The 11,558-nt window shown below is 37.4% G+C and overlaps 1 protein-coding gene across 1 annotated transcript; it reads left to right on the top strand.

Annotated features, from left to right (window-relative positions):
- The first annotated feature begins 6,602 nt into the window (after window positions 1-6,602).
- Window positions 6,603-11,558, top strand: LOC145492177 (5-hydroxytryptamine receptor 1D-like). Its single transcript, XM_081471518.1, has one exon. The coding sequence runs from the start codon at window positions 8,099-8,101 to the stop codon at window positions 9,347-9,349; it is 1,251 nt and encodes a 416-aa protein (XP_081327644.1). The 5' UTR covers window positions 6,603-8,098; the 3' UTR covers window positions 9,350-11,558.

Raw genomic sequence — 11,558 nt, 5'->3', positions numbered from 1 at the left:
CTCGTTCCGTTCTACTTCATACAACATGCGTGGAAACTATATACTGGAAATGCCCAAACCTAAAACTACAACTTTTGGTCTCCACTCCTTTACTTATCTGGCAACAAAAAAATGGAATTCTCTTCCCAATTTTATAAGGTTATGTAACTTCTCAGACTTCAAAAAGCACATCAGTAAAACCAATTCATAAAACATGTAAATGACAATTTTATAATTAGTTAACATAAGTCAATTGTAAATATGTAAATAGCAATTTCAACATAAGTCAATTGTAAATATGTAAATAGCAATTTCTATTTTAATTTTTCGTTATCAAATATTTTGTTGCTCGGAAATATTAGCTGGTCAAGCTACTCTGAAATTCGAGCTTAAATAAAGTTTATGTATGTATGTATGTATGTATGTATGTATGTATGTTTTTCAAGACTTGATTTGTCAATCTCCATATTCATTTCGCTTGCATGCTTCCTCTAATAATTTTTGCCACTAAGCAGCTTTTGTAGTCTTTTTAGCCAACCCCCATTTCTTAGGATCACCACATGACTTTGCGTCTTTCAGGGGTTTATATCTCTTATTCATTTACTTTCTAATAGAAGGTGTTGATCCAAGGAAGAGATGTAACTCTGATCACGACATCTCTTGAAAGAAGGTAGCTGAAGGTTGTGGTGTAAAATTACATTATACACACATTGCCAAAAAGCCACACTATCGTCGATATCGTCAAATAACCCAGTTAAATGCTAGGGAGCTTGATCAAAGTCCCTCCTAAGTTGCTAAATATCCAACGACTTATGGTACTTTGAAGACAGCAAACAGAGATGTGCAAGTCAATAGAACCAGAGTTATGAGTATTAGAAGGTTGAATTGTTATCATCATCTTTGCCAAATCCACCACGAATTCCACTTTTCTATACCCTTACAAAGATTCACAAAGCAAACCCAGTCCGAATAGTCCTCATATTTGGCTTTGATACCCCAACAGAATAAAACTCATCATTAGTTGATTACGTCCTTCGGCCTATTGCTAAAGTCAGAAATCATACCTTAAAGATACAACAGATTTTTTAAACTTTATAGCGAAAACGAAAGTGGCAAAGAACACAATAATGCTAGCGCCGTTGCAAGCCTATAAAGTAATATTTCACAGGTGGAACGAATCACCATTGTAAGCCAAAATTACGAAGCAGTACACCTAAACAAACCTCCTATACATGCACTCTAAAAAAAACTCTTTCCACTTGAAATGAAAACATTACTTTTAAATGCAAGGTACTCCCGGTGGGAACAAACATTTTTCAAAAATAGCGAGTGATCTTCGAAAGTGTTTGGAAATCTTCTAACTATTTGCGACTTTCTTCGGAACGATTCGTGTGAGCTTCGACTACCTTCGAAATACCTCGGATCACCATCGGTAGTATAAATAAAAACTTGACAAGTGCTATAAGGTGATTTTAAATATAACAAAAGATAATGAAGTATTACCAAAAACAAGGAAAAAACTGTCTAGTTATACGTAGATGTAAACTGTTTATGCAAAACATTCAATTTCTTAGTTTACGCAGCCCAAAAGATCTCGCTACTTGTTAGTGGTCAAAGTCCGTTTCTAAAGAAACACGCTATTTTTTAATTTCTCTCGACGACTTGCACACTCTAAGCCTTTGGCACTTTTCAATTGTAGACTTGATTCAAAGTGGCACTTTTCTTGTATGACCATTGAATGGAAGAATTCATCTGAACTTCATATAATGGACAGCTTGGAATGTCTGGTTCTTTTTAATCTTACCTAATCCCATTTAAAAAGATAAAGCGACAAATATTCTTGTTGTATGACTATATAGGAACAGAATCTGAATTTCTGATGAAATCCTTAACTCCTAATAAGATAGCGATCTTTGTATATGGCTTTAGCAAATCTGAGGTAAGACCAAATTTTAAATGACAAATATAATATTATTTCAATACTTTAATGTGCTCATGAAGTAAAAAATAATTGCTGCTTATTTGAAACGCTTTTCAAAGTAAAGAAGAATGGCGTTTTCCTTTTTGGAATATCTTTTTTCGTTTTAGAGATGTTCATGCTTCTTTTGTGATGCAAATGAGGAAAGTGATGACATCATAAATAGTTCCACTTAAACAGTGAAATACTGATTCAAGAATATGTCTAGAAATATTGGAGCAGTGTTCCTCAAACTTGGCACCAGAAATGTACATCACAAAAGAAACAGAATGTTTCGAATTCCATTTTTATATATTGTCTAATTAATTGTATCTGGTTAGCGATGATGATACGTCCAGAGGATCTAGCTGATTGTTGATATCTTCGCTAATATTTACAAAAAAGCCATTGAAACACTTAGCTTTGTTTAAGACGTGTTTGTTTGATTGTTTTGTTTGTTTTATTACGCGGGTTTTTATCTCTTCCTCATTCGGATCAGAGATTGGACCAATTCCTTCGTTTGCTAATCTTCAAAACTCATTTGGGTTGGGTGCTCTTCCTCTATTTATTTTTGCCAGTAAACAGCTTCAGCTCTCTGTCAGTAGTTTCTTTAGACAGCTTTCAATTCTTAGGATCACCTAATGACTTTGCGTCCTTCAGAAATTTTGTATCTCTTATTCATTTTCTTTCTGATAGAGGTCTTCATCCAAAACATAGATTTATCTCTGATACTGACATCTCTTGAAAGAAAGTGTTGGAGTAAAATTTCATTATACAAATATTGTCAAAAAAGCACACTGTCATCGATACCGTCGAATAATCCAGTTAAATGCCAGGGAGCTTGATCAATTGAAAGCTGCACCTTAGTTGCTTTTTGTCTGCAACTCGCGGTTCTTTGCTCTGTTATCATCGTCATTGCTAAATCCACCACTAATTCCACTTTTCTATACCCTTACCAAGGTTCACAAACCAAACCCAGTCAGAAAACTTATCATATTCTGCTCAACAGAATGATTCTCATCATTTGTTGACTATCTCCGTCAGCCTGTTGCTAAAGTACAGAAATCATATCTTTAAGATACAACAGATTTCCTAAGCTTGGTAGAGAAAACGAAGGTGGCAAAAAACACAATGCCAGAGCTGTTGCAAGCCTATACACTAATATCCCACAGGAGGAAAGAATCACCACTGAATGTCAAACAGACGAAACAGTGCACCTAAACAAACCTCCCAAACCTTTACGCCACCTTAGAGATATACCTAGGCTCTGATCTTAAAGGAAACTCTTTCCATTTTAACGAAATAAAATGCCTTCAAATACACGTCAACCTAATGATAGTTTCATCTCCCAAAATTCTTATGGCCGCGGTAGAAACAGAAATTATTAACCCTAGTGACGTAAAGTCACCCACTTTGAAAAGATGTATCGATGATGTCTGTTCTCTGTGGATCTTATTAAACGAAGAGGAAATAAACACGTTTATAGAGCTAGCAAGTAACAAGCATAGAGCCATAAAATTCGTAGCTGCAATTTCAGGAACAGAAACAACTTCCCTGGATAAAAAATTTGTATGCGTATGCAATAGAGATAGATTGAAAAAGGACGTCATTCTCGAAGTGGGCAAAAACTTCAAACTATGCGAAACCCTCTTCACCTCTTACCACTCTACAGGCGCCAGAAAAGGCTTTATCAAAGGCAAAGGCTTTACGAGTTTGACAAGCAATTCTTCAAACGGTACATTTAAAGAAAATACAACACAATTTGAACGTAGATTACGCGACAGAGGTTACCCAGATAACCCGACAAGATTTTGTCAAAAGTTAATTTTAGCGAAAGAATCTCGGCCCTACAATATATTCTTATAGGCAAATAGTATTTAATACAAAATCAGCCTCTAATAACAAAGATGTATAAAGACCCTCCCCTGCTTTTACACAGAAAGGGGAGATCTTTAAAAAACTTAGCCGTTAGAGTAAGGTCAAAGTTTTGCCATCTTGACCAATGGGTGTAGAGTTTGGCCTGTAAACAAAATGTACCATCACGTGGATGTGGGATGTCGCATGTGGGAGGTGGGATGTGGGATCTGGGATGGGAGATTTCGGATGCCTGAAATGGGACTGATGTTGGATGACGGATGTAGCATGTCAAATATCGGATATTCTATGTCGGTTGTCGAATGGCCGGCTTACAAACTTTCGTAATAATCACATGATTTCGAGAACAAATGGGAATAAATAACTCAGGAATAAATTTTTTGAACAATTTATTTATGCGAGTAAGTGCTTTAGAAAAAATAGACCATTTACGGCTGCTGGTAGTGTCTTTGATTTTCCAATTAACTTGGGAAACTCCATAAGTATTGCAAACCTAGCGATATTGTAGAGCAAACTTCGAGGACACCTTGTAGTGATCTTCTTCACCCTTCGGATATCTTCCAAGATTTTCGAGTGATCTTCGACAGTGTTCGAAAATCTTCCAATTATTTTCGACTATCACCGGAACGATTGGAGTGACCTTCGACTACTTTCCAAATATATCGGATCACCATCGGTAATTTAATTAATTGGCAGGTGCCATAAGATGATTTTGAATATAATACGAGAAGATGAACCATTACCAAAAACAAGGAAAAAACTTTGTATTTACTTGTAGATGTAGACTGTTTATGTCAGCCGTTAAATTTCTCACCTTACTTGAGGCAGCCCAAAAGATCTCTATAATTTGTTGGCGGCCAAAATCTGCTTTGAGAAAAAAGAGTTATTTTTCCAATTTGTCTCGACGACTTTTACACTAAAAGCCTTTGGCACTTTGCAAATAGGCACTCAATTCAAAGCTGCACTTTTTGACCTGTTTGATCATTTAATGGAAGGACTCAGCTAACCTTCAAATAATGGCAGCTTTCATGTCAAATGACACTTAACTGATACAGCGAAATATGTTCTTGCTGTATTACTATATAAGAGCGAATGTGGATTTCAGGCGAAATCTTTAAGCCCTAACAAGATAGCGGACAATCATTTGAGGGAAATCATTGTATTCTGCTTTCGCGAATCTGAGGTAAGACCAAATTTTGAATCACAAATATTACGTCAATGCTCTAAAGAATTTCTTTTCTTATAATTGAATGTGTGATTCAGTATGCTTTTGTTGATTTTTACTTTTTTATTTTTATCCACTAGGCTGCTTTCCTCCGGCTTAAATCATAATATTGATATTCCAACCGCCCTATACTCGCCTTTTGGAGGATTTTAAGACGTTAAATTTCACTCCTGTGCACGTCAAGATATCGTTTGTAAGGTAGGACGCCGAAATTTATATAACCCGCAATTACAGCGTGCAAACACAGAAACTCTTTTCCTACATATTAGCAACCAGACTCCTTTGCCATCAACAAACAGTTTTTTCCAATTAGTCTCTGCGACTATTACAGTCAAAGCTCTTGGTATTTTCCAGGTGTACACTTAATTCAAAACGGTGCTATCACGTTCTATAATAAATTTTAATTAAAGGACACAGTTACCCTTCAAATAATGGACTTTGCGAGTTGTCATCTTAAAAGGATTCAGCGACTCATGCAAACAACATTAAGAACTAAAGAAGAACTGTTCCCTTTTCTCTTGCGCAGGATGTGACTTTTTGGCTAAATCAACAGTTCCTTTCGAGAAAACGTTCTATGCGAACAATTAAATTTCTCACCTTAGGCGACCCAAAAGATCTCTCTAATTTGTTGGCGGCCAAAATCCGCTTTGAGAGAAAAGAGTTATTTCTCCAATTTGTCTCGCAGACTTTCACACTAAAAGCCTTTGGCACTTTCCAAATGTGCACTTAATTCAAAGCTGCACTTTTTGACCTGTCTGATTATTTAATGTAAGGACTCAGCTAACCTTCAAATAATGGCAGCTTTCATGTCAAATGATACAGCGACAAATTTCTTGCCGTATTACTATTAAGAACGAACGTGGATCTGAGGCGAAATCTTCAAGCCCTAACAAAATAGCGGACAATTATTTGAGGGAAATCATTATATCCTGGTTTCGCGAATTTGAGGTAAGACCGAATTTTGAATCACAAATGTTATTTCAATACTCTAAAGACGTTCTTTTCATAAAATTGAATGTCTGATTCAGTACACTTTTAACGATTCTCACTTTTTTTCTTTTTGTCCACTCGGCTGCTTTCCTCCGGCTTAAATCATAATATTGATATTTCCGTCGCCCAATACTCGCCTTTTGGAGGATTTTAAGACGTTAAAATTCACTCCTGTGCTCGTTAAGTCATCGTTTGTAAGGCGGGACGGGGAAATTTGCATAACCCGCAATTACAGCGTGCAAACACAGATACATTTCTCCTACATGCTGCCAGACTACTTTGCCATCAACAAACTGTTTTTCCAATTAGTTTCTGCGACTTTTACAGTCCAAGCTCAGTTACAAAAACACAAAACACAGTTACCCTTCAAATAATGGACCTCTCGATTTGCGAGTTGTCATCTTAAAAGGATTCAGCGACACACGCAAACAACATTAATTAAGAACTAAAGACGAACTGTTCTCTTTTCTCTTGCGCACAATGTGACTTTTTGGCTAAATGAACAGTTCCTTTCAAGAAAACGGCCGTTTCTCTAGGCTCAATCACTGAAGTTTAACCTCGAGAACCAGAGGTAAAGCAATTTTGAATGATAAGTGATGATAATTGAAATATTTTAATGTCCTGAAACCGATATTCCTTTGATTGACTCGACAGCAGCTAAAGCAGCTGTTGAAGCCCAACAAAGATCTTTTCTACACTATGTGGTTTGCGTTTTTGGCCTTGATTGTACACACAACGCTAGGTTGTGTTACTGCTACCTCCCAGAATGCTGCATGCAAGTGTAGTTACACATCGATACTCACCAGACTTGTCACCTATTTGTCCATTTAGATCCCAAAACATCTTTTTTGCAAAACACATCATCTGTACCTCTGCATTTTTTTTTTCTTAAATCGTTTTATTCCCTTTTGGATGTGGTTTAAATTCAAGTAAGAAAGACAGCTTAGTAAGATTGAACATGCCTCATGAAACATAAAAGTGTTTAAAACTAAATTTTGACATCACTTGCCATTCAGGCGAGTGACTCTCAACTTGCCGGTACATGGAAGACTAACGTTTGTTCCCTTCCGAAGAAAAAATAAATGCTGCAGCCGTTAATAACATCAATGGAGACAATGGAGATTTATTTCCTAGCCAGCAAAATCCTTGTTCCTCTAGTGTGCCATCTCAGTTCTCACGCACTAATAAATGCCAGCTCAAATAGAGACCAAGAAATCGCTTCATAAACATTCGACCGTTGCGTAATTTCACTGCGAGGGAGTCGCATTTCATTGTGTCTAATTTCGAAACCCTGAGTTTTGTTTTATAGGCTAATAATATACATGAAAATATTACTCGATTCTAATTGGCTGACAGCAGTGCAGTTCGAGTGTAACACCAGTGAAAAAAGTGTAACGCTAGTGCAAATTATACATCGTAATTCTGGATTATGATTGGCTGAAAGTCAATAGGAAATTTTCTAAGCCAATGATATCACGTAAACTGATGACAAAAATATTGTGCGGAAACTTCGAAAAAAGTTTTCTCGAATGAGAAAAAATGCCTTCAAGAAAGATCTTCCGGCACTTCCTCCAGGCCAATTTTTTCATGTTAGTATTATTAAGAAGTAATCATACGGTTTTTCTCGTTCAATTTGGAATTAATTTCCACTTGTGAGTTTTTCAAAAACTCACTCGTGCAAATTAATTCCAAATTGAACTCGAAACCGTATGATTACCCATACAAATTAGTCGGGCATTACGAAAGATTAGCAAAATGGAAAATTAAAAGAATTTTTATTAATATTAAGCTTAAATAATTTCCAAAAGATGAAATCATACCAACCAAACGGCGAGTGATGAGTGATTTGCACTCGCTCGCCGCTTCCAAACTCGCATGGGCGAGCGGACGAGCGCTCATTCCTAATACTTTCATAAGCTCATTTTAGAGATAATTATACCGGCTTTCGTCATAGGATTGACTGAAGGAATCGGTGGACAGGCGTAAAGAGGCTGAATAGCTGAACAACATATGTGATCGACAAACGTGGTTGGTTATTTAACGGTCCTGAATACAACTGAGAGATATTCTCCATGTACAGCATGGACCTGAATAGCAACGAATCAACCACAAATTGTTCCAGCCCAACGTTTTATTGCAGGTACGCACCAAACATATTACGGGAAATCAGAGGCCCAACCAGTTTTTACATGATCATAGGCCTCACAACAGTCATGGTTTCACTCCCGACCATTATTTTGAACGCATTGATAATCTTAGCGATAAAGCAAAGAAAAGAGCTGCAAAAACCTTCAAACATTCTGTTGTCAAGCCTGGCCGTTACGGATCTTCTAGTTGGTGCCATAGTTATGCCGACATCTGCCACTGTTGATTTCTTTACATTAGGTCAAGTTTCGCCTGAGTTTACTTGTATGTTATATTCGGTGAATCTTTTTTTCCTTCCTTTACTCTTCGGAGCTACTATGCATCACTTGACTATCATTGCTTGGGAGAGGTACGTGGCGGTACAAAAATGGATGGACTACAAGCGTATCATCACAAATGGCCGCCTCAAAAAGATTGCGATAGCTACCTGGCTCTCAGCGATCTTCCTAGCGACTGCAAACTTTATAACGACAGCGATCGTTGTGGATCCTAAGATTTTGAACGGCTTTTTAACCGGGCGGACCGCTGTGGAAACTGTTTGTCTTTTTCTTGTTGTATTCTTTTATCGGAAAGTTTACCTTGGAATACGCGATCGGAAGCTAAACGATATCTCTCAAATCGACGTCCTAATTAAACAAAAACTGGAATCTAAAGTTGCCAAGACAACTGGATTGCTAACCGCTGCGTTTATATCCTCGTTTATCCCCGTGTTAGTTTTTGCTATCTTAGGAAATGCTGTGCCAGTCTTTCGCACAAATGTCGCTTTCCAGTTTACACAGATGTTTGGGCAGATTAACTCTCTAGTTAATCCGCTGCTTTACTGTTATAGAGACCAACGTTTTAGAAACGCTATTCGAGAGCTGTTGGGGTTGACAAAGCCTAAAGCAATACAGTCAGCAGTTGGTGCTGCTCAATATTTCAGGAGAAAGCATTCAATTAGGTCTTTAGAGCTTCCCAAATTAGAAAAACGTATGGAACGTCTCAAAAGATCAGTATCTTGCAATCTAGCTGATGCTTTATATTCTGTTCATGGAACACCCAACGTGGTTATGTTGAAAAGGTCTTTGTCTGCCCCAACCCTTGATACAAACAGCAGCTACTTAGATGCATTACATCTGCAGCGACCTTTGTCCACCGTGGAAACAAACGCAACGGCTCATGTCGAAGACGGCGTTTAATGTACAGCGAGGTAAGACAGTCTTCCAGATAACGGAGATGCAGTTAGCTAAACCTGAAATAACACCTGTAACCAACGCACCAGCAATAATTTTGGGACGTAAAGGAGTCGGGTTGATTTCTGGACGACTCGAACTCTTAACTAAACATGTCACTGCCAGCGGTTTCTAAAATAAAATGGTAGAAGAATATTACACTAAAAGCGGAACAACTAATTAAAACACTGGAAATAACATTGAAATACGGAACAGACGATGAAAGTCGACATTTACTTGATGATTCGGGAATACGGCGAAAGACAGCATAAATGAACGTAACTTTGGGAACTAGATAGGGAATTGGTTTCTACAACACCGTTAAATTAATCAACTACGATCCAAATCTTGTGATTCCAGCGACACTCCGTGAGAGATACGTCAACCGGTACCTGTCATGGAACGGTTCGAAGACCACCGAACATCTCGGGGCCCCGCACGAAGCACCTCTAAACAGCGACTTAATTTGAGAAAGGATTTTGAAAATTGCGAGGAACAGGGTAGACGGCACTACAAACATTTCAGTCATTTGGGAGACAGTACCTAAGGGAAGCAAAAGCATCTAATGTTCTCTTTAACTGTTTGGGATTATTTATCCAGTCGCTCTCCATTTCTATTTTGTATAGATGTTTCGAAGTCCATTTTGATGCATTGTCCAATCAATTGAATATGTTTAGAGATGATAATTCCAGAAGATCTTGTTGATTGTTGAGGTCTTCGCTAATGTTTACTAAAAAGGCACTGAAACACTCAGCTTTATTTAATTCAGGGGTTATTATCTCCTCAGAGGGACCAGAAATTGCACCAATGGTTTTGGCCTTGTGTTTTTCAAGACTTGATTTGTCAATCTCCATATTCATTTCGCTTGCATGCTTCCTCTAATAATTTTTGCCACTGAGCAGCTTTTGTAGTCTTTTTAGCCAACCTTCATTTCTTAGGATAACCCCATGACTTTGCGTCTTTCAGGAGTTTATATCTCTTATTCTTTTACTTTCTAATAGAAGGTGTTGATCCAAGGAAGAGATGTAACTCTGATCACGACATCTCTTGAAAGAAGGTAGCTGAAGGTTGTGGTGTAAAGTTACATTATACACACATTGCCAAAAAGCCACACTATCGTCGATATCGTCAAATAACCCAGTTAAATGCTAGGGAGCTTGATCAAAGTCCCTCCTAAGTTGCTAAATATCCAACGACTTATGGTACTTTGAAGACAGCAAACACAGATGTGCGAGTCAATAGAACCAGAGTTATGAGTATTAGAAGGCTGACTTGTTATCATCATCTTTGCCAAATCCACCACGAATTCCACTTTTCTATACCCTTACAAAGATTCACAAAGCAAACCCAGTCCGAATAGTCCTCATATTTGGCTTTGATACCCCAACAGAATAAAACTCATCATTAGTTGATTACGTCCTTCGGCCTATTGCTAAAGTCAGAAATCATACCTTAAAGATACAACAGATTTTTTAAACTCTATAGCGAAAACGAAAGTGGCAAAGAACACAATAATGCTAGTGCCGTTGCAAGCCTATGAAGTAATATTTCACAGGTGGAAGGAATCACCATTGTAAGTCAAAATTACGAAGCAGTACACCTAAACAAACCTCCTATACATGCACTCTAAAAAAAACTCTTTCCACTTGAAATGAAAACATTACTTTTAAATGCAAGGTACTCCCGGTGGGAACAAACATTTTTCAAAAATAGCGAGTGATCTTCGAAAGTGTTTGGAAATCTTCTAACTATTTGCGACTTTCTTCGGAACGATTCGTGTGAGCTTCGACTACCTTCGAAATACCTCGGATCACCATCGGTAGTATAAATAAAAACTTGACAAGTGCTATAAGGTGATTTTAAATATAACAAAAGATAATGAAGTATTACCAAAAACAAGGAAAAAACTGTCTAGTCATACGTAGATGTAAACTGTTTATGCAAGACATTCAATTTCTTAGTTTACGCAGCCCAAAAGATCTCGCTACTTGTTAGTGGTCAAAGTCCGTTTCTAAAGAAACATGCTATTTTTTAATTTCTCTCGACGACTTGCACACTCTAAGCCTTTGGCACTTTTCAACTGTAGACTTGATTCAAAGTGGCACTTTTCTTGTATGACCATTGAATAGAAGAATTCATCTGAACTTCATATAATGGACAGCTTGGAATATCTGGT

The sequence above is a fragment of the Orbicella franksi genome, chromosome 7 (assembly GCF_964199315.1).
Source record: "Orbicella franksi chromosome 7, jaOrbFran1.1, whole genome shotgun sequence".
Classification (NCBI taxonomy): Eukaryota; Metazoa; Cnidaria; class Anthozoa; order Scleractinia; family Merulinidae; genus Orbicella; species Orbicella franksi.
The sequence above is the reverse complement of the archived record's forward strand: the minus strand, read 5'-3'. Positions and strand labels throughout refer to the sequence as shown.

Coding starts and splice junctions, on each gene's coding strand:
- LOC145492177 (XM_081471518.1), top strand. CDS start 8,099: ATGTACAGCATGGACCTGAATAGCAACGAATCAACCACAAATTGTTCC.